At 51.5% G+C, this 24,349-nt stretch overlaps 1 protein-coding gene across 1 annotated transcript in view; it reads right to left on the reverse strand.

Annotated features, from left to right (window-relative positions):
• The window catches only part of LOC139244114 (nuclear receptor coactivator 1-like), a 73,361-nt gene that overhangs the window by 21,455 nt on the left and 27,557 nt on the right, over positions 1 to 24,349 (reverse strand). The window contains exons 11-13 of the mRNA XM_070870985.1: positions 23,029 to 24,148; positions 12,624 to 12,795; positions 6,604 to 6,712 (exon numbers count right to left, since the gene is read on the reverse strand). Coding sequence (XP_070727086.1) covers positions 6,604 to 6,712; positions 12,624 to 12,795; positions 23,029 to 24,148 — 1,401 coding nt within the window. The remainder of the gene's footprint in view (positions 1 to 6,603; positions 6,713 to 12,623; positions 12,796 to 23,028; positions 24,149 to 24,349) is intronic.

Raw genomic sequence — 24,349 nt, forward strand, 5'->3', positions numbered from 1 at the left:
AAGTTGTTGAGGCCAATTCACTAAATATATTCAAAAAGGAGTTAGATGAGGTCCTTACTGCTAGGGGGATCAAGGGGTATGGCGAGAAAGCAGGAATGGGGTACTGAAGTTGAATGTTCAGCCATGAACTCATTGAATGGCGGTGCAGGCTAGAAGGGCCGAATGGCCTACTCCTGCACCTATTTTCTATGTTTCTATAGTTCCCCGTTTTCTCTCTCCCTCCTTTCTTAAATAGCGGGGGTTACATTAGCTACCTTCCAATCCGCGGGAACCGTTCTCGAATCTATGGAAGTTTGGAAGATGACAACCAATGCATCCACTATCTCTATTCCACCTCTTTCAAACCGCTAGGATGTAGGCCGTCGGGTCCAGGGGATTTATCAGCTTTCAGTCCCATCCACTTCCCGGTACTATTTTTTACTAATACTAATTTCTTTCAGTTCCTTATTCTCGCTAGACCCTTGGTTCTCCACTATTTCCAGGAGGTTTCTTGTGTCTTCTTCTGTGAAGAAAGACACAAAGTATTTGTTTAAGTTCTCTGCCATTTCCTTATTCCCCATTATACTTTCTGCTGTCTCAGCCTGTAGGGACCCACATTTACTCTCGCTAATCTTTTCCTTTTTACAAACCTATAGAAGCTTTTACCATCTGTTTTTAGGTCTCTCGCTAGTTTACTCTCATATTCTATTTTCCTTTCATCCATTTCTTGGTCCTCCTTTGCTGAATTCTAAAATCCTCCCAACCATCAGGCTTACTGCTCTTTTTGGCAACATTATAAGCCTCTTCCTTTGATCTCATACTATCTTTAACTTCTCTCGTTAGCCGTGGTTGGACCACTTTTCCTGTGGGGTTTTTGTGCCTAAACATAAGAATTAGGAACAGTAGTAGGCCATTTGGCCCCTCGAGCCTGCTCCGCCATTCAATAAGATCATGGCTGATCTGATCCTGGCCTCAACTCCAAAGGAATGCGTGTTTGTTGTAAGTTATGTATTAATTCTTTAAACGCTAGCCATTGCTTGTCTAGTTATACCTGTTAATGTAGTTTCCCAATCTACCTTAGCCAACTCTCCCCTCATACCCACGTAGTTTCCTTTGTTTAGATTTAAGATGCTAGTTTCGGATTTAACTCAATATAAAATTCTATCATATTATGGTCACTCTTCCCTAAAGGCCCCTTTACTACAAGGTTATTAATTAACCTTTTCTCATTGCATAATACTAGATATAAAACAGCCCGTTTCCTAGTTAGTTCCTCAACATACTGATCTAGGAAACCAGCTCAGATACATTCCATGAATTCCGCCTCGACACTATGACGATGATATTGCTGCATGTTTGGTTTGCCCAGTCTATATGTAGATTAAAGTCCCCTGTAATTACCCTTGTTACATGCACCTCTAATTCCCTGATTGATACTGTGCCCTACATTACCACTAATGTTTGGGGGCCTATAAACAACTCCCACCGATGTTTTCTGCCCCTTGCTGTTTCTTAGCTCCACCCAAACTGATTCTAGGTCTTGATTTTCCGAGCTAAGATCCTTTCTCTCTCCTGTCTTTATCACATCCTTTATTATCTGGGATACCCCTCCTCCTTTTCCATTTTGTTTATTGTTTCTAAAAGTTAAGTATCCTGGAATATTTAGTTCCCAAACGTGGTCACTTTACAACCACGTCTCTGTACTGGCTATTAGACCAAACCTATTCCTTTCTATCTGCGCTATTAATTCATCTATTTTGTTGCGAGTGCTTCGTGCATTCAGATATAATGCCTTTCGTTCTGACTTTTGTCTATTTTTCCCTGATGGACAGCAATGCCCTCTTGTTACTCTCTGTCCCTTCCTGACCCACTCGGCTTATTTTTACCCAAACTCTGCTCTGCTCTACAGCCTTGACATTTCTCTTGCTGCTTTGAAATTTACTCTTTCCTCATTAGTTTAAAGCCCTGTCTACTGCCCTAGTTATTTCATTCTCCAGGACACTGGTTCCAGCCCAGTTCAAGTGGAGCCCGTCCCAACGGAACAGCTCCCTCTTGTCCCAGTACAGGTGTCAGTGCCCCATGAATTGAACCTCCTTCCTCCCACACCACTTTTTGAGCCTGGTGTTTAACTTTCTAATCTGCTTATTGGCACGAGGCTCAGGTAACAACCCAGAGATCATTACCTTTGAGGTAATGAGGGTAATGCAGTTGACATAGTGTACATGGATTTCCAAAAAGCCACAAAGTGCCACATAATAGTCTTGGAATAAAAGGGACAGAGGCAGCATGGATACGGAATGGTCTCAGTGACAGGGAACAGAGAGTAGTGGTTAGCATTTGTTTCTTGGACTGGAGGAAGGTATACAGTGGTGTTCCCCAGGGGTCGGTACTGGGAGTTGCATGTTCAGCCATGAACTCATTGAATGGCGGTGCAGGCTCGATGTTTCTATGACCACTGCTTTTCCTGATATATATTAATATCTTGGACTTGAGTGTACAGGGCACAAAACTTGGAAGTATAGTGAACAGTGAGGAGGGTAGTGATACACTTCAGGAAGACAGAGACAGGCTGATGGGATGGGCAGGCACGGGGCAGATGAAATTTAATGCCGAAAACTGTGAAGTGATACATTTTGGTAGAAAAAAAATGAGGACATATTAACTAAATGTACAATCCTAAAGGGGGTGCAGGAACAGAGAGACCTGGGGTATGTGTGCACAAATCGTTGAAGGCGGCAGGGTAGGTTGAGAAAGGAGTTAAAAAGGCTACGGGATCCTAGGTTTCATAAATAGAGGCAGAGAGTGCAAAAGTGTGGAAATGGTGGACCTGTATAAAACACTGGTTCAGCCTCAACTGGAGTATTGTGTCCAATTCTGGGCACCACACTTTAGGAAGGATGTGAAGGCCTGAGAGAGGGAGCAGAGGGGATTTACGAGAATGGTTCCAGGGATGAGGGACCTCAGTGACGTGGATAGACTGGAGAAGTAAGGTTGTTCTCCTCGGAGCAGAGAAGGTTGAGAGGAGATTTGATCGAGGTGTTCAAAATAATGAGGGGTCTGGACAGAGTAGAGAGAAACTGTTCCCATTGGTGGAGGGGTCGGGAACCAGGGGACACAGATTTAAGGTGATTGGCAAAAGGCGACGCAAGAAAAACGTTTTTACGCAGCGAGTGGTTAAGATGTGGAATGCACTGCCTGAGAGGCAGACTCAATCTTATCTTTAAAATGGAATGGGATAAGTATCTGAAGAAACACTTTGTGGGGCTATGGGGAAAGGGCGGGGAAATGGGGCTAGCTGAGAGCCGGCATGGGCTCGACGGGCCCAATGGCCTCCTTCCGTGCTGTAACCGTTCTCTGATTCGAATGAGGTTGGTCAAGTAAGACTTTCCCTTTTGAAATCCATGCTGAATATTCATTATTATATTTTTGGTTTCTAGATGTTCTTCTATTTTCTCCTTTAGTAGGGATTCCAGAGAGCTGTGGAAGCCGGGACAATGAATAAATTTAAGACAGAGATAGACAGTTTCTTAACCGATAAGGGATTAAGGGATTATGGGGAGTGGGCAGGGAAGTGGAGCTGAGTCCATGATCGGATCAGCCATGATCGTATTAAATGGCGGAGCAGGCTCGAGGGGCCGTATGGCCTTCTCCTATTTCTTATGTTCTTATTTTTTCTACCGCCAATGTTAAGCCGACTGGTCTATAATTCCCTGGACATGTTCTATCTCCTTTAAATATAGGTATTACGTTAGCTCTCCGCCAGTCCTCTGGCACGACACCTTGTTCTAACAAATTATTAATTATGTGTAGCAAGGCCTCTGTGATTTCTTCCCTACATTCTTTTAAACTGTGTAGATGCAATCCATCCGGACCAGGGGTCTTATCCTCTTTGAGTTGGATTAATTTAATATATCGCCTCTTTTTATTTTAAATGCACATCTCATTTCTAATCCCATCATCCAATGTCCCGCCCACCTGTTCTATCTCCCTGGTAAATAACTATTTAATATTCCTGCCTTCTCTCTATCATTACCTGTGGCATTATCCTGTCATAGAAACATAGAAAATAAGTGCAGGAGCAGGCCATTCGGCCCTTCGAGCCTGCACCACCATTCAATAAGATCATGGCTGATCATTCCCTCAGTACCCCTTTCCTGCTTTCTCTCCATACCCCTTGATCCCTTTAGCCGTAAGGGCCATATCTAACTCCCTCTTGAATATATCCAATGAACTGGCATCAACAACTCTCTGCAGCAGGGAATTCCACAGGTTAACAACTCTGAGTGAAGAAGTTTCTCCTCATCTCAGTCCTAAATGGCTTACCCCTTATCCTTAGACTATGTCCCCTGGTTCTGGACTTCCCCAACATCGGGAACAATCTTCCTGCATCTAACCTGTCCAGTCCCGTCAGAATTTTATATGTTTCTATGAGATCCTCTCATCCTTCTAAACTCCAGTGAATACAGGCCCAGTCGATCCAGTCTCTCCTCATATGTCAGTCCTGCCATCCCAGGAATCAGTCTGGTGAACCTTTGCTGCACTCCCTCAATAGCAAGAACGTCCTTCCTCAGATTAGGAGACCAAAACTGAACACAATGCTCACCAAGGCCCTGTGCAACTGCAGTAAGACCTCCCTGCTCCTATACTCAAATCCCCTCGCTATGAAGGCCAACATACCATTTGCCTTCTTCACCGCCTGCTGTACCTGCATGCCAACTTTCAATGACTGATGTACCAAGACACCCAGGTCTCGTTGCACCTCCCCTTTTTCTAATCTGCCGCCATTCAGATAATATTCTGCCTTCGTGTTTTTGCCCCCAAAGTGGATAACCTCATATTTATCCACATTATACTGCATCTGTCATGCATGTGTCCACTCACTTAACCTGTCCAAGTCACCCTGCAGTCTCTGAGTCCTCTTCACAGCTCACACCGCCACCCAGCTGAGTGTCATTTGCAAACTTGGAGATATTACACTCAATGCCTTCATCTAAAACGTTAATGTATATTGTAAAGAGCTGGGGTCCCAGCACTGAGCCCTGCGGCCTGCCTGCCATTGTGAAAAGGACCCGTTTATCCCGACTCTCTGCTTCCTGTCTGCGAATTAGTTCTCTATCCACGTCAGTACACTACCCCCAATACCATGTGCTTTGATTTTGCACAACAATGTCTTTTGAAAGTCCAAATACACCACATTCACTGGTTCTCCCTTGTCCACTCTACTAGTTACATCCTCAAAAAATTCCGGGGCCTGATAGTCTGCATCCCAGAGTACTTAAGGAAGTGGCCATAGAAATAGTGGATGCATTGGTGATCATTTTCCAACAGTCTATCGACTCTGGATCAGTTCCTATGGACTGGAGGGTAGCTAATGTATCACCACTGTTTAAAAAAGGAGGGAAGAGAGAAAACGGGTAATTATAGACCGGTTAGCCTGATATCAGTAGCGGGGAAAATGTTGAATCAATTATTAAAGATGAAATAGCAGTGCATTTGCCTTCACTAATCTTTTTCTCTTCACATATCTATAGAAGCTTTTGCAGTCAGTTTTTATGTTCCCTGCAAGCTTCCTCTAGTACTCTATTTTTCCCCTCTTACTTAAACCCATTGTCCTCCTCTGCTGAATTATAAAATTCTCCTGGTCCTCAGGTTTGCTGCTTTTTCTGGCCAATTTTTATGCCTCTTCCTTGGATTTAACACCATCCTTAATTTCCCTTGTTAGCCACGGTTGAGCCACCTTCCCTGTTTTATTTTTACTCCAGACAGGGATGTACAATTGTTGAAGTTCATCCATTTCTTCAAATGTTTGCCACTGCCTATCCACCGTCAACCCTTTAAGTATCATTTGCCAGTCTATTCTAGCCAATTCACATCTCATACCATCGAAGTTACCTTTCCTTAAGTTCAGGGCCCTAGTCTCTGAATTAACTGTGTCACTCTCCATCTTAATAAAGAATTCTACCATATTATGGTCACTCTTTCCCAAGGGGCCTCGCACAACAAGATTGCTAATTAGTACTTTTTCATTACACATCACCCAGTCTAGGATGGCCAGCTCTCTCGTTGGTTCCTCGACATATTGGTCGAGAAAACCATCCCTAATACACTCCAGGAAATCCTCCTACACCGCATTGCTACCAGTTTGGTTAGCCCAATCTATACATAAATTAAAGTCGCTCATGATAACTGCTGTACCTTTATTGCATGCATCCCTAATTTCTTGTTTGATGCTGTCCCCAACCTCACTGGTCTGTACACAATTCCCACTAGCGTTTTCTGCCCTATGGTATTGTCCTGTCTATCCCTTAATGGCCCTATTCCCATCCCAATCTTCCTTTTGTAAAATATTTTACTATTTTGTTTTCTGTTCATTGATAATTTAATTTTATAGTTCCTCTTTGCCTTCCAAAATGTTTTTTTGACTTCTCTCCTAATATTTTCATATTCTCCCTCATCATGCACTGCCCTGCTGTCTATGTACTTAATGTATGCCTCTATGAGGGAACTATTGCAACCCTCCAAACCTTCCTCAGTCCCATCGTGCCCATTTTCTCTGCTATAATTGACAGCCTTGGTGCTTCCCTGACCCCTGACCTAAGGTCAAGGTTGAATGTCTCTGCTCACCCGTCCACCTTCCTGCCTGTCCTGCTGGAGTCGCTCCAGGGCTGCTGGTCTCCCGTCATGGATGCTGGAAACTGCTGCCCCCTGAGCCCCACATCCAGCTCCGGAAAACCTTCCAACAGGAAATAAAAATAGAGCAACAGAAAGGTGCGATCAAACGTAGACAACACATGCGTTATAGGCCAACAGAAATACGACACTAACAGAGGCCATAAATACAAGCCCCACCTACCCAATATCCTTCGCCATATCCCCCAACCCCACCAAACCCGTCTCCCCCAACCCCACCTACTCCATATCCCCCAACCCCACCGTCTGCCCGTATACCCAGCCCCAACGTCCGCCCGTCTCCCCAAACCCACCTACTCCCGTCTCCCCAAACCCAACTACTCCCCGACTCCCCAAACCCACCTACTCCCCGTCTCCCCAAACCCAACTACTCCCCGACTCCCCAAACCCACCTACTCCCGTCTCCCCAAACCCAACTACTCCCCGACTCCCCAAACCCACCTACTCCCCGTCTCCCCAAACCCAACTACTCCCCGACTCCCCAAACCCACCTACTCCCCGTCTCCCCAAACCCACCTACTCCCCGTCTCCCCAAACCCAACTACTCCCCGACTCCCCAAACCCACCTACTCCCGTCTCCCCAAACCCAACTACTCCCCGACTCCCCAAACCCACCTACTCCCCGTCTCCCCAAACCCAACTACTCCCCGACTCCCCAAACCCACCTACTCCCCGTCTCCCCAAACCCAACTACTCCCCGACTCCCCAAACCCAACTACTCCCGTCTCCCCAAACCCAACTACTCCCCGTCTCCCCAAACCCACCTACTCCCCGTCTCCCCAAACCCAACTACTCCCGTCTCCCCAAACCCAACTACTCCCCGTCTCCCCAAACCCAACTACTCCCCGTCTCCCCAAACCCAACTACTCCCCGTCTCCCCAAACCCACCTACTCCCCGTCTCCCCAAACCCAACTACTCCCGTCTCCCCAAACCCAACTACTCCCCGTCTCCCCAAACCCAACTACTCCCCAAACCCAACTACTCCCCGACTCCCCAAACCCACCGTCTCCCCAAACCCACCGACACCCCGTCTCCCCAACCTACCCACCTACTCCCCATATCCCCCAAACCCCACCTACTCCCCATATCCCCCAAACCCCACCTTCTCCCCATAACCCCCAACCCCACCTACTCCCCATATCCCCCAACCCCACCTTCTCCCCATATCCCCCAACCCCACCTACCCACCTTCTCCCCATATCCCCCAACCCCACCTACCCACCTTCTCCCCATATCCCCCAACCCCACCTACCCACCTTCTCCCCATATCCCCCAACCCCACCTTCTCTCCATATCCCGCAATCCCACCTACCCACCTTCTCCCCGTATCCCCCAACCCCACCTACCCACCTTCTCCCCATATTCCCCAACCCCACCTACCCACCTTCTCCCCTTATCCCCAACCCCACCTACCCACCTTCTCCCCATATCACTCACCGCACCGACCCACCCTCTCCCCATCTCCCCCAGCCCCACCTACTCCCCATATCCCCCAACCCCACCTACCCACCCCCTCCCCATATCCCCCAACCCCACCTACTCCTCATATCCCCCAACCCCACCTACCCACCTTCTCCTCATATCCCCCAACCCAACCTACCCACCTTCTCCTCATATCGCCCATCCCTACCTATCCAGTATCTTCCCATATCATCCAACCCCACCTACCCATCTTCTCCCCATATCCCCCAATCACCACCTACCCACCTTCTCCCCATATCCCCCAACCCACCTTCTCCCCATATCCCCCAACCCCACCTACCCCCCTTCTCCCCATAACCCCCAACCCCACCTACCCATCTTCTCCCCATATCCCCCAACCCCACCTACCCACCTTCTCCCCATATCCCCCAACCCCACCTCCCCACCCTCTCCCCATCCCACCTTCTCCCCCATATCCCCCAACCCCACCTACCCACCTTCTCCCCATATCCCCCAACCCCACCTACTCCCCATATCCCCCAACCCCACCTACCCACCTTCTCCTCATATCCCCCATCCCTGCCGATCCAGTATCTTCCCATATCCCCCAACCCCACCTACCCATCTTCTCCCCATATCCCCAACCCCACCTACCCACCTTCTCCCCATATCCGCCAACCCCACCTACCCACCCTCTCCCCATATCCCCCAACCCCACCTTCTCCCCATATCCCCCAACCCCACCTACCCACCTACTCCTCATATCCCCCAACCCAACATACCCACCTTCTCCTCATATCCCCCAACCCCACCTACCCACCTACTCCTCATATCCCCCAACCCAACATACCCACCTTCTCCTCATATCCCCCAACCCCACCTACCCACCTTCTCCCCATATCCCCCAACCCCACCTACCCACCTTCTCCCCATATCCCCCAACCCCACCTAGTCCCCATATCCCCCAACCCCACCCCCCTCTCCCCATATCCCCCAACCCCACCTACCCACCCTCTCCCATATCCCCCAACCCCACCTTATCCTCATATCCCCCAACCCCACCTACCCACCTTCTCCTCATATCCCCCAAACCCACCTACCCACCTTCTCCTCATATCCCCCACCTTCTCCTCATATCCCCCAACCCCACCTACCCACCTTCTCCCCATATCCCCCAACCCGTTACCCACCTTCTCCCCATATCCCCCAACCCCACCTACCCACCTTCTCCCCATATCCCCCACCTACCCACCTTCTCCTCATATCCCCCAACCCCACCTACCCACCTTCTCCCCATATCCCCCAACCCCACCTACCCACCTTCTCCCCATATCCCCCAACCCCACCTAGTCCCCATATCCCCCAATCCCACCTACCCACCCTCTCCCCATATCCCCCAACCCCACCTACCCACCCTCTCCCCATATCCCCCAACCACACCTTATCCTCATATCCCCCAACCCCACCTACCCACCTTCTCCCCATATCCTTAAACCCAACCTACCAACTTCTCCCCAAAATATCCCCCAACCCCACCTACCCACCTTCTCCCCATATCCCCCAACCCGACCTACCCACCTTCTCCCCATATCACTCACCGCACCGACCCACCCTCTCCCCATCTCCCCCAGCCCCACCTACTCCCCATATCCCCCAACCCCACCTACCCACCCCCTCCCCATATCCCCCAACCCCACCTACTCCTCATATCCCCCAACCCCACCTACTCCTCATATCCCCCAACCCAACCTACCCACCTTCTCCTCATATCGCCCATCCCTACCTATCCAGTATCTTCCCATATCATCCAACCCCACCTACCCATCTTCTCCCCATATCCCCAACCACCCACCTTCTCCCCATATCCCCCAACCCCACCTACCCACCTTCTCCCCATATCCCCCAACCGTACCTACCCACCTTCTCCCCATATCCCCCAACCCCACCTACCCACCTTCTCCCCATATCCCTCAACTCCACCTTCTCCCCATATCCCCCAACCGACCACCTCCCCATATCCACAACCCCACCCTCTCCCCATATCCCCCAACCCCACCTTCTCCCCATATCCCCCAACCCCACCTACCCACCTACTCCTCATATCCCCCAACCCAACATACCCACCTTCTCCTCATATCCCCCAACCCCACCTACCCACCTTCTCCCCATATCCCCCAACCCCACCTACACACCTTCTCCCCATATCCCCACCTTCTCCCCAACTCCACCCTCTCCCCATATCCCCCAACCCCACCTACCCACCTTCTCCCCATATCCCCCAACCCCACCTACCCACCCTCTCCTCATATCCCACAACCCCACTTCTCCCCATATCCCCAACCACACCCCATATCCCCCAACGACCCACCTTCTCCCCATATCCCCCAACCCCACCTACCTACCTTCTCCCCATATCCCCCAACCCCACCTACCTACCTTCTCCCCATATCCCCCAACCCCACCTACCTACCTTCTCCCCATATCCCCCAACCCCACCTACCCACCTTCTCCCCATATCCCCCAACCCCACCTACCCACCCTCTCCCCATATCCCCCAACCGCACCTACCCACCCTCTCCCCATATTCCCCCAACCCCACCTACCCACCTTCTCCCCATATCCCCAACCCCACCTTCTCCCTATGTCCCCCAAACCCACCTTCTCCCCATATCCCCCAACCCCACCCACCCACCTTCTCCCCATATCCCCAACCCCACCGACCCACCTCTCCCCATATCCCTCAACGCCACCTACCCACCTTTTCCCCATATCCCCCAACCCCACCTACCCACCTTCTCCCCATATCCCCCAATCCACCTTCTCCCCATATCCCCCAACCCCACCGACCCACCTTCTCCCCATATCCCCCAACCCCACCTACCCACCCTCTCCCCATATCCCCCAACCCCACCTACCCACCCTCTCCCCATATCCCTCAACCCCACCTACCCACCCTCTCCCCATATCCCCCAACCCCACCTACCCACCCTCTCCCCATATCCCCCAACCCCACCTACCCACCCTCTCCCCATATCCCTCAACCCCACCTACCCACCCTCTCCCCATATCCCCCAACCCCACCTACCCACCTTCTCCCCATATCCCCCAATCACCACCTACCCACCTTCTCCCCATATCCCCCAACCCACCTTCTCCCCATATCCCCCAACCCCACCTACCCACCTTCTCCCCATATCCCCCAACCCCACCTACCCACCTTCTCCCCATATCCCCCAACCCCACCTACCCACCTTCTCCCCATATCCCCCAATCACCACCTACCCACCTTCTCCCCATATCCCCCAACCCACCTTCTCCCCATATCCCCCAACCCCACCTACCCACCTTCTCCCCATAACCCCCAACTCCACCTCCCCACCCTCTCCCCATATCCCCCAACCCACCTTCTTCCCATATCCCCCAACCCCACCTACCCACCTTCTCCCCATATCCCCCACCTACCCACCTTCTCCCCATATCCCCCAACCCCACCTACCCACCTTCTCCACATATCCCCCACCTACCCACCTTCTCCCCATATCCCCCAACCCCACCTACCCACCTTCTCCTCATATCCCCCACCTACCCACCTTCTCCCCATATCCCCCAACCCCACCTACCCACCTTCTCCTCATATCCCCGAACCCCACCTATCCAGTATCTTCCCATAGGTTGTCACCATCGTGCGAGAGGGTTGTAGGGAGGTGGTTGGGGGGCGGGGTGTGGGGGGGGGAGGAGGGGGAGTGCTGGAGAGGGATTAGAGACAGAGGGTTATAGTGTTCGAGCAGGCATGTGGACGGTTAGGGAGGATTAGGGGGAGGGTTAGGGGGAGGGAAGGGGGAAGAGCTAGGGGGCCGAGGGGGGGGGGGGGGAGGGAAAGAGGGCCGGTGGGGACGTGAGCAAAAGAGTGAGAGGACTGGTGGGGGAAGAATGACGGGGCTGGGGGGGGGGGTTGGAGAGCGAGGCGGCTGGGGGTGGGGGGGCAGGGAGCGAGGGTGTGGGTGGGGAGCGAGAGAACCATGGGGTGGGAGTGAGGGATCGGTGGAGTGAAGGGGGCCAGCGGGGGGGGAGCGAGGGAGCCGGTGGAGTGAAGGGGGCCAGTGGGGGGAGCGAGAGAACCCTGGGGTGGGAGCGAGGGGGCCGGTGGAGTGAAGGGGGCCAGTGGGGGGGAGCGAGGGGCCGGTGGAGTGAAGGGGGCCAGTGGGGGGGAGCGAGGGGCCGGTGGAGTGAAGGGGGCCAGTGGGGGGGAGCGAGGGGGCCGGTGGGGGGGGGGGGAGAGCGAGAGAACCCTGGGGTGGGAGCGAGGGGCCGGTGGAGTGAAGGGGGCCGGTGGGGGGAGCGAGGGGGCCGGTGGGGGGGGGGGGAGAGCGAGAGAACCCTGGGGTGGGAGCGAGGGGCCGGTGGAGTGAAGGGGGCCAGTGGGGGGGAGCGAGGGGCCGGTGGAGTGAAGGGGGCCAGTGGGGGGGAGCGAGAGAACCCTGGGGGCCGTTGGGCCAAGGTGAAGTAGACACGATGAACACCTAGAACCTACTCTTGAGGCGTTGCAGAGTCCTGGCGACGGTGTTGGAGTGCAGTGGGTCCGAGAGCTGCTCTGTCCTCCCACCTCTGGACACCAGGCTGCTATTGGCCCCGTTGGGCTGGCAGTTGCTCGGCAACTGGGCTGCTTCCTCCAAGGTGGGCAAAAGCTGCTGAAGCTCTGTGAACTGAAGGAGAGGAGATCGGGGTCAGTGTACATCACACATGGCCAGTGTGTTTCTCAACACCCCACCTGGGGCAGGCAAGGAGGCCGCTGAAACCTCACCACTGCACTGCCCACAGCTGGTGAGCCAGCTGTATGGGAGCTGGAGATTTGAGAGAATATTTCCCCAGGTCAAGCCCTATCCAAGGACAATGTACCTTTTAACCTTACCCTCCCTGCACTGTGCGTCCCATCCCTCGTGCAGCCGCTGCAGTGTTCCCCTCAGATTGTGGGGTGCAGGGCTGGAGAGGAAGGTTCTCCATTCAATCAGATCGTGGCTGGTCGCTCCCTCAACTCCATGCATCTGTTTTAGCTCCTTCATGTCCTTACCCAACTGAAATCTATCGGAGTCTTGAAAGCTCCAAGTGACCCCAGAATCCACAGCCCTTTGGCGCTGTACAAGATGATGAGGGGCCTGGATAGATTGGAGTCTATACCCACCAATGTCTCCCTGTGGATGTGCGGTCCCATTAACAGGCTACACGGCCCATTCAAAGATTGGCATGTGCGCGAAATGTCACCTTTGGAAATCCGGTACCAGGCTACACGGGACCAGCAGGCAGCTGCAGTTTAGAGGAAGTGCATTCACATCCCAAACTCTTCCTGACTTTAAACACCTCTATTAAATATCCTCAACCTTCTCTGCTCCAAGGAGAACCACCCCAGCTTCTCCAGTCTATCCACGTCCCTCAGCCCTGGAACCATTCTCGTAAATCTCCTCTGCATCCTCTCCAAAGCTCCATGTCCTTCCGACACAGTGTGGTGCCTAGAATTGGACACAAACCAGTGTTTTATACAGGTTCAACATAACTCCCTGGCTTATGTACTCGAGGCCCGGGATCCCACCTGCTTTAATAACTGCTTTCTTAACCTGCCCTGCCACCAGGTCTCTCTGTTCTTGCACCCACTTTAAAATTGTACCATTTAGTTTATATTGTCGCTCCTCAATCTTCCCACCAAAAGGTATGATTTACCCTTTTGGTTAAAAAGGTGCTTCTGACTCACTTCTGAATGGCCTATCTCTAATTGTAAGGTGCTGCCCCCAGGTTCTAGGCTCCCCCATCTACCCTGTCAACTCCTATTATTGTAAACACCTCGATAGATCCCCCCCCTCAACCTTCTATACTCAAGGGAATACAAGTCTAATTTGTGTAAGCAGACCTCATAATTTAACCCTTTTAACCCCAGTATCACTCTGATCAATCTGTGCAGCACCCCGCCAAGACCAATATATCTTAATGAATACATCAGATCATCAGAAATAGGAGCAGGAGTCGGCCATTCGGCCCCTCGAGCCTGCTCCGCCATTTAATATGATCATGGCTGATCCGGACTCAGCTCCACTTTCCTGCCCGTTCCCCATAACCCCTTATTCCATTATCGGTTAAGAAACTGTCTATTTCTGTCTTAAATTTATTCAATGTCCCAGCTTCCACAGCTCTCTGAGGCAGCGAATTCCACAGATTTACAACTCAGAGAAGAAATTCCTCCTCATCTCAGTTTTAAATGGGCGGCCCCTTATTCTAAGACCATGCCCCCTAGTTCTAGTCTCCCCCATCAGTGGAAACATCATCTCTGCATCCACCTTGTCAAGCCCCCTCATAATCTTATACGTTTCGATACGATCATCTCTCATTCTTCTGAATTCCAATGAGTAGAGGCCCAACCTACTCAACCTTTCCTCATATGTCAACCCCCTCATCTCCAGAATCAACCTAGTGAACCTTCGCTGAACTGCCTCCAAAGCAAATATATCCTTTCTTAAATATGGAAACCAAAACTGCACGCAGTATTCCAGGTGTGTCCTCACCAATACCCTGTATAACTGTAGCAAGACTTCCCTGCTTTTATACTCCATCCCCTTTGCAATAAAGGCCAAGATACCATTGGCCTTCCTGATCACTTGCTGTACCTGCATACTATCCTTTTGTGTTCAATGCACAAGTACCCCCAGGTCCCGCTGTGCTGCAGCACTTTGCAATCTTTCTCCATTTAAATAATAACTTGTTCTTTGATTTTTTCTGCCAAAATGCATAACCTCACACTTTCCAACATTATACTCCATCAGCTAAATTTTTGCCCATTCACTTAGCCTGTCTATGTCCTTTTGCAGATTTTGTGTGTCCTCCTCACACATTGCTTTTCCTCCCATCTTTGTATCGTCAGCAAACTTGGCTACGTTACACTCGGTCCCTTCTTCCAAGTCGTTAATATAGATTGTAAATAGTTGAGGCCCCAGCACTGATCCCTGCGGCACCCCACTAGTTACTGGTTGCCAACCCGAGAATGAACCATTTATCCCGACTCTCTGTTTTCTGTTAGTTAGCCAATCCTCTATCCATGCTAACATATTACCCCCAACCCCGTGAACTTTTATCTTGTTTATGTGGCACCTTGTCAAATGCCTTCTGGAAGTCCAAATACACCACATCCACTGGTTCCCCTTTATCCACCCTGTTCGTTACATCCTCAAAGAATTCCAGCAAATTTGTCAAACATGACTTCCCCTTCATAAATCCATGCTGACTCTGCCTGACCGAATTTTGCTTTTCCAAATGTCCTGCTACTGCTTCTTTAATAATGGACTCCAACATTTTCCCAATCACAGAGGTTAGGCTAACTGGTCTATAGTTTCCTGCTTTTTGTCTGCCTCCTTTTTTAAATAGGGGCGTTACATTTGCGGTTTTCCAATCTGCTGGGACCTCCCCAGAAAACAGGGAATACTTTGCATCTGTTTTCACAAAGGAAAGGGACAATGCAGATACTGCTATCCAGGAGGAGTGATATTCTGGATGAAATAAATATAGTGAGAGAGGAGGTATTAAGGGGTTTAGCAGCTTTCAAAGTAGATAAGTCCCCAGGCCCAGATGAAATGCATCTCAGGCTGTTGAGCGAAGTAAGAGAGGAAATAGCAGAGGCCTTGACCATCATTTTCCAGGCCGCTTTGGATCTGGGCATGGTGCCGGAGGATTGCGAATGTAGTACCCTTGTTTAAGGAGGGAGAAAGGGATAGGCCGAGTAATTACAGGCCTGTCAGCCTAACCTCAGTGGTGGGAAAATTATTGGAAAAAATCCTGAAAGACAGATAAATCTACATTTAGAAAGGCCAGGATTAATTAGGGACAGTCAGCACGGATTTGTTGAGGGAAGATCGTGTTTGACTAACAGGATTGAATTTTTTAAGGAGGGTCGATGAGGGCAGTGTGTACAATGTAGTGTATATGGATTTTAGCAAAGCTTTTGATAAGGTCCCACATGGTAGACTGGTCACGAAGCACGAAGGTTAAAGCCCATGGGATCCAGGGCAAAGTGGCAAGTTGGATCGAAAATTGGCTCAGAGGCAGGAAGCAAAGGGTAATGGTTGATGGATGTTTTTGTGACTGGAAGGATGTTTCCAGTGGGGTTCCCCAGGGCTCAGTGCTGGGTCCCTTGCTTTTTGTGATATATATCAATAATTTAGATTTGAATATAGGGGGTATGATTAGGAAGTTTGCAGACAAAACTAAAATTGGCTGTGAGATTGATGAAGAGGAAAGTCATGGGCTACAGGAGGATATCAATCTACTGGTCAGGTGGGCAGAGCAGTGGCAAATGGAATTTAATTCAGAGAAATGAGAGATAATGCACTTGGGGAGGGCTAATAAATGGTAGGCTACTTAAGTATAAATGAACAAAGAGACCTTGGAGTGCTTGTCCACAGATCCCTGAAAGGCGGTCAGGTGGATAAGGTGGTTAAGAAGGCATACGAAATGCTTGCCTTTATTGGCAGAGGCATAGACTACAAGAACAGCGAGGTTATGCTTAAATTGTATAATACTCTGGTTAGGCTACAGCAGGAGTATAAGAACATAAGACATAGGAGCAGGCGTAGGCAATACGACCCCCTCGAGCCTGCTCTGCCATTTAATACGATCACGGCTGATCCAATCATGGACTCAGGTCCACTTCCCCGCCCAATCCCCATAACCCCTTATCCCCTTATTGTTTAAGAAACTGTCTATCTCGGTCTTAAATTTATTCAATGACCCAGCTTCCACAGCTCTCTGAGGCAGCAAATTCCACAGATTTACAACCCTCAGAACAAATTCCTCCTCATCTCAGTTTTAAATGGGCGGCCCCATATTCTAAGATCATGCCCTCTAGTTCTAGTCTCCCCTATCAGTGGAAACATCCTCTCTGCATCCACCTTGTCAAGCCCCTTCATAAACTTATACATTTTGATAAGATCACCTCTCATTCTTCTGAATTCCAATGAGTCGAGGCCCAACCTCCTCAACCTTTCCTCATAAGTCAACCCCCTCTGGAATCAACCGAGTGAACCTTCTCTGAACTGCCTCCAAAGCAAGTATATCCTTTCGTAAATATGGAAACCAAAACTGCACGCAGTATTCCAGGTGTGGCCTCACCAATACCCTGTATAACTGTAGCAAGACTTCCCTGCTTTTATACTCCACCCCTTTGCAATAAAGGCCAAGATACCATTGGCCTTCCTGATCACTTGCTGTACCTGCATACTAATCTTTTGTGTTTCATGCACAAGTACCCCCAGGTCCCGCTGCACTGCAGCACTTTGCAATTTTTCTCCATTTAAATAATAACTTGTTCTTCGATTTTGTATAGCGTGCAGTTCTAGAAATATAGAAAATAGGTGCAGGAGCAGGCCTTTCGGCCCTTCGAGCCTGCATCGCCATTCAATATGATCATGGCTGATCATGTAACCTCAGTACCCCACCCCTGCCTTCGCTCCATACCCCTTTAGCCGTGAGGGCCATATCTAACTCCCTTTTGAATATGTCGAACGAACTGGCCTCAACAACTTTCTGTGGTAGAGAATTCCACAGGTTCACCACTCTCTGGGTGAAGAAGTTTCTACTCATCTCGGTGCTATATGCCTTACCCTTATCTTTAGACTGTGACCCCTGGTTCTGGACTTCCCCAACATTGGGAACATTCTTCCTGCATCTAACCTGTCTAAACCCGTCAGAATTTTATAAGTTTCTATGAGATCCCCGCTCATTCTTCTACATTCCACTGAGTATAAGCCTAGCCCATCCAGTCTTTCTTCATATGTCAGTCCTGTCATCCCAGGAATCAGTCTGGTGAACCTTCGCTGCACTCCCTCAATAGCAAGCACGTCCTTCCTCAGATTAGGAGACCAAAACTACACACAATACTCCAGGTGTGGCCTCACCAAGGCCCTGTACAACTGCAGTAACACCTCCCTGCTCCTATACTCAAATCCCCTTGTTATGAAGGCCAACATATAATTTGCTTTTTTTACTGCCTGCTGTACCTGCATGCCAACCTTCAATGACTGATGTACCATGACACCCAGGTCTCTTTGTACCTTCCCTTTTCCTAATCTGTCACCATTCAGATAATATTCTGCCTTCCTGTTTTTGCCCCCAAAGTGGATAACCTCACATTTGTCCACATTATACTGCATCTGCCATGCATTTGCCCATTCACCTAACCTGTTCAAGTCCCACTGCAGCCTCTTAGCATCCTCCTCACAGCTCGCATTGCCACCCAGCTTAGTGAAATCTGTAAACTTGGAGATATTAGCTTCAATTCCTTCATCTAAATCATTGATGTATATTGTAAATAGCTGGGGCCCCAGCACTGAACCCTGCGGCACCCCATTGGTCACTCCCTGCCATTCTGAAAAGGACCCGTTTATTTGTTTCTCTTTGACTCTTTGTTTCCTGTCTGCCAACCAGTTCTCTATCCACATCAATACATTACCCCCAATACCATGTGCTTTAATTTTGCACACTAATCTCGTGTGTGGGACCTTGTCAAAAGCCTTTTGAAAGTCCACATCCACTGGTTCTCCCTTGTCCACTCTACTAGTTACACATCTTCAAAAAATTCTAGAAGATTTGTCAAGCATGATTTCCTTTTCATAAATCCATGCTGACTTGGACCGATCCTGTCACTGCTTTCCAAATGCGCTACTATTTCATCTTTAATAATTGATTCTAACATTTTCCCCACCACCGATGTCAGGCTAACCGGTCTTAATTCCCCGTTTTCTCTCCCTCCTTTTTAAAAAAATGTTACATTAAGCTACCCTCCATTCCATAGGAACTGATCCAGAATCCATGGAATGTTGGAAAATGACCAGCAATGCATCCACTATTTCCAGGGCCACTTCCTTAAGTACTCTGGGATGTGGACTATCAGGCCCTGGGGATTTATCGGCCTTCAGTCTCTTCAATTTCCCTAACACAATTTCTTGATTGTTAAGGATTTCCCTCAGTTCCCCCTTCTCGCTAGACCCGTGGTCCCCTAGTATTTTCGGGAGGTTATTCGTGTCTTCCTTAGTGAAGACAGAATCAAAATATAGGTTCAATTTGTCTGCCAATTCCTTGTTTCCCATTATGAATTCACCTGATTCTGCAAGGGACCTACATTAGTCTTCACTAATCTTTTTCTCTTCACATATAAATAGAAGCTTTTGCAGTCAGTTTTCATGTTTCCAGCAAGCTTCCTCTCATACTCTATTTCCCCCTCCTAATTAAACCCTTTGTCCTCCTCTGCTGAATTCTAAATTTCTCCCAGTCCTCTGGTTTGCAGCATTTTCTGGCCAATTTATATGCCTCTTCCTTGGATTTAACACTTTCCCTAACTTCCCTTATTAGCCACGGTTGAGCCACCTTCCCTTTTTTTATTCTTACGCCATGTAATCTTTAAATGTCTGCCATTGCCTATCCACCGTCAACCCTTTAAGTATCATTCTCCAGTTTATCCTAGCCAATTCACGTCTCATACTGTCGAATTTTACTTTCTTTAAGTTCAGGACCCTAGTCTCTGAATTAATTGTGTCACTCTCCATCTTAATGAAGAATTCTATCATACTATGGTCACTCTTCCCCAAGGGGCCCCGCACGACCAGTTTGCTAATTAATCCTCTCTCATTACACAAGACCCAGTCTAGGACGGCCTGCTTTCTAGTTGGTTCTTCAACATATTGGTCTAGAAAACCATCCCTTATACACTCCAGGAAATCCTCCTCCACAGTATTGCTACCAGTTTGGTTAGCCCAATCAATATGTAGATTAAAGTCGCCCATGATAACTGCTGTACCTTTATTGCACACATCCCTTATTTCTTGTTTGATACTGTCCCCAACCTCACTACTACTGTTTGGTGGTCTGTACATAACTCCCACTCACGTTTTCTGCCCTTTGGTGTTTCGCAGCTTTACCTATATAGACATCATCCAAGCTAATGTCCTTCCTTACTATTGCGTTAATCTCCTCTTTAACCAGTTCTGGTCGCCGTATTATAGGAAGGACGTGATTGCACTAGAGAGGGTGCAGAGGAGATTTACTAGGATGCTGCCTGGAATGGAGAATCTTAGCTATGAGGACAAATCGGATAGGCTGGGTTTGTTCTCATTGGAACCGAGGAGGCTGAGAGGAGACCTCATTGAGACGTATAAAATTTTGACGGGCCTGGGTAGAGTGGATAGCAAGGGCCTATTTCCCTTAGTTGGAGGGGTCAATTACGAGGGGGCATAGTTTTAAGGTAGTTGGTGGAAGGTTTAGAGGGGATTTGAGGGGGGATTCTTTACGCAGACGGTTGTGGGGATCTGGAACTCGCTGCCTGGAAGAGCGGTGGATGCAGAAACCCTCACCAGATTTTAAAAGTGCTTGGATGTGCACTTAAAGCGCAATAACCTGCAGGGTTATGGACCTAGAGCTGGTAATTGGGATTAGACTGATACCATCGAATCTGTGCCAGCCAACAAGAGGTTAAGTACTGCGGGGAATAGAATACGGCCAGGGTGATCTCCTGGATTAGTGTCGATCGCCTGGATGGGTCGGAGAGGAATTTTCCCAGATTTTTTCTCCCTAAATGGGCCTGGGTTTTTATCTGGTTTTTGCCTCTCCCAGGAGATCACATGACTCCGGTTGGGGTGGAGTGTAGAATGTTTCAGTATAAGGGGTGTCACAGTTGTGTGAGGCGGACTGGTTGGGCTGGGTGCTCTTTACCTTTCCGTCATTGTTCATAGGTTTATATGTAACCTTCAGGGCTGCTGACCGAGGGCCGTGTGGCTCTTTGTCGGCCGGTGGGACACGATGGGCCGGAATGGCCTCCTCCCGTGTGTAAATTTCTATGTTTTGATCACCAGAAATCACTTAAAGCTAGTGTACTGGTACAAAAAATTATTTATAAGACTCATGGTATGCAAGCTTTCATCTGAAGGTTACAATGGGGGTGAGACTTGTATTACATTGATATAAAGCTCTGGTCAGGCAGCACCTGGAGTACTGGGTTCAGTTGTGACCACCACACCACAAGGAGGTATGTAACAGTGGACATCTGCAACTTCCCCCAAAAACCTCCAGGCTGGGGACTCAATTTACAATCTCAAAGTGGGAATTGATGGATTTTTGTTGCGTAAGGGTATCACAGGATACAGAACCACGGCGGGTAGATGGAGTTAAGATGCAGATAAGCAGTTCTATAAAAGAATGCTGGAATAGGCTTGAGGGGGTGAGCGGCCTCATCCTATTCCTGGTCTTTCCCAATATGTGCCCAAACTGAACACTGCTCCAGATGGGTTGTGAGCGAGGCTCAGTACAACTGAAGCCTCACTGCGGGCCCCGGAGTTAAAGGCAACATTCTCACCCCCTCCCAGTCCCACCCACACCCTCATCCCCCAGGACTGCTCTCCCACCCCCCCCCCGACACCTCCTAAACCCTTCACCCCCCAGTCCCACCCACACCTCATCCCCCAGGACTGCTCTCCCACCCCCCCCCCCCCCGACACCTCCTAAACCCTTCACCTCCCAGTCCCACCCACACCTCATCCCCCAGGACTGCTCTCCCACCCCCCCGACACCTCCTAAACCCTTCACCCCCCAGTCCCACCCACACCTCATCCCCCAGGACTGCTCTCCACCCCCCCCCCCCCCCGACACCTCCTAAACCCTTCACCCCCCAGTCCCACCCACACCTCATCCCCCAGGACAGCTCTCCCCCCCCCCCCCCCCCGACACCTCCTAAACCCTTCACCCCCCAGTCCCACCCACACCTCATCCCCCAGGACTGCTCTCCCCCCCCCCCCCCCCCCCCCGACACCTCCTAAACCCTTCACCCCCCAGTCCCACCCACAACTCATCCCCCAGGACTGCTCTCCCCCCCCCCCCCCCCCCGACACCTCCTAAACCCTTCACCCCCCAGTCCCACCCACACCTCATCCCCCAGGACTGCTCTCCCCCCCCCCCCCCCGACACCTCCTAAACCCTTCACCCCCCAGTCCCACCCACAACTCATCCCCCAGGACTGCTCTCTCCCCCCCCCCCCCCCCGACACCTCCTAAACCCTTCACCCCCCAGTCCCACCCACACCTCATCCCCCAGGACAGCTCTCCCACCCCCCACCCCCCCGACACCTCCTAAACCCTTCACCCCCCCAGTCCCACCCACACCTCATCCCCCAGGACTGCTCTCCCACCCCCCCCCCGACACCTCCTAAACCCTTCACCCCCCAGTCCCACCCACACCTCATCCCCCAGGACTGCTCTCCCCCCCCCCCCCCCCCCAACACCTCCTAAACCCTTCACCTCCCAGTCCCACCCACACCTCATCCCCCAGGACTGCTCTCCCACCCCCCCCCCGACACCTCCTAAACCCTTCACCCCCCAGTCCCACCCACACCTCATCCCCCAGGACTGCTCTCCCACCCCCCACCCCCCCCGACACCTCCTAAACCCTTCACCCCCCCAGTCCCACCCACACCTCATCCCCCAGGACTGCTCTCCCACCACCCCCGACACCTCCTAAACCCTTCACCCCCCAGTCCCACCCACACCTCATCCCCCAGGACTGCTCTCCCACCCCCCCGACACCTCCTAAACCCTTCACCCCCCAGTCCCACCCACACCTCATCCCCCAGGACTGCTCTCCCACCACCCCCGACACCTCCTAAACCCTTCACCCCCCAGTCCCACCCACACCTCATCCCCCAGGACTGCTCTCCACCCCCCCACCGACACCTCCTAAACCCTTCACCTCCCAGTCCCACCCACACCTCTCATCCTCCAGGACTGCTCTTCCCCCCACCCCCCACCCTTCACGCCACCTCCCACCCCCCCCACCCGACCCTTCACCCCCCACCCCCCCCACCCGACCCTTCACCCCACCCCCCCCACCCCACCTCCCACCCCCGCGCTCAGACCCCTCACCCGCCGGCTGGCCTGCTCCAGCTGGTCCTGTAGGGCTGTGTTGAGGCCGAGTGTGCAGGATCCGAGGCCACCTGCCCTCTCCGACTTCACCGTCACGTTGTCCAGACTCAGACTGGGGTTTCTGGGCTCCTCCTTGTCGAGCAGGTAGCGCAGCAGCTGGTGATCCTTGGCGTCCTTCCTCCTGGGAGCCTGGCCCTGGGGCCCACAGTGCGCTGCCTCCTTCCTGTTGTGCTGCAGTAGCAGTGTGGGGATGTCGCACGGACTGCCCTCCTGCAGCAGGCGGTGAAGGATTTTGTGGCGTTCGGTCAGGGAGCTGGTGTGTAACAGGTGGCACGGGGCACTTGTTGCCGGCGTGACAGGAGGTGTGGCAAGGCCACCCTTGCCGCCCGTGCCCAGCCCGCCCAGCCCGCCCAGCCGGCTCTGCTCCTGGCCGCTGGTTAAGAGCTGCAGGAGCTTGTCGTCACTGATGTCCCGAGAGGTTTTGCTGTCAATGCCGGTCGGCCTCTCGTTCCTACACACGGGGGCTGAGCTGCTGTGTGCGCTCTCGAAGTCCAGGCCTTCCCCGCCGGCCCCTCGCAGCAGCCCCCGGCAGTCCGAAACAGCCCCTTCCGCTGTGCTGGCCACAGACACGCGTGCGGGCGAGCTCTGAGCACTTGAGGTGCCAGAGAAACTCACAGAGACCCGGCTACCCTCACTCAGTGCCTGGAGAGAGTGAAGGGGCGGGTTGGGGCTGGGGCTGGGGTGTCCAGCCGGTGATGGGTCACAGGGTGTGCTCAGGGAGAAGGGGTTACCAGGGCTGCCTTGTGCTCGAGGCAGTGTGGGGGTGACTCCGATACCGCTGGGTTTGGGGCTGCTCGCGCTGGTAGTCGGAGGGGTCGGTGAGCCCTGATTCATGGGCCCACGAACCCCCACTCGCACTCCAGGCAAACACCCCAAGCTCGAGGGACTGTGAGCACCATTGTTGTGCAAGCCGGAGCCAGGCAGTAGATTGCAGTCCAGTCCAGAGATGCTACTGCTGGTATTGGGGGAGGCCTGAGCAGGGGTGATACTGCAGTTCACTGAGCGACGCACTGATGGTCCAGGGTTGGGGTTTTGCTGAGGAGCAGCCAGGCTCTGATCCCTGAGGGGAGAAGCATAAACCAACAGTCACACACCCAATCTGCAAAGCTCAACCCCATCAAACCCACACCCAACCCCATCAGACAGACGGACAGGGCGGAGCCGGGGGGGGGGGGGGGGGAAAGAGTTCGGATAAAGTTTACGGAGGGTGGAACTGGAGTACGATGAAATAGTCAAGTGTGGAGGTCACAAAGGCGTGGAT

The sequence above is a fragment of the Pristiophorus japonicus genome, unplaced genomic scaffold (genome assembly GCF_044704955.1).
Source record: "Pristiophorus japonicus isolate sPriJap1 unplaced genomic scaffold, sPriJap1.hap1 HAP1_SCAFFOLD_204, whole genome shotgun sequence".
Lineage (NCBI taxonomy): Eukaryota > Metazoa > Chordata > Chondrichthyes > Pristiophoridae > Pristiophorus > Pristiophorus japonicus.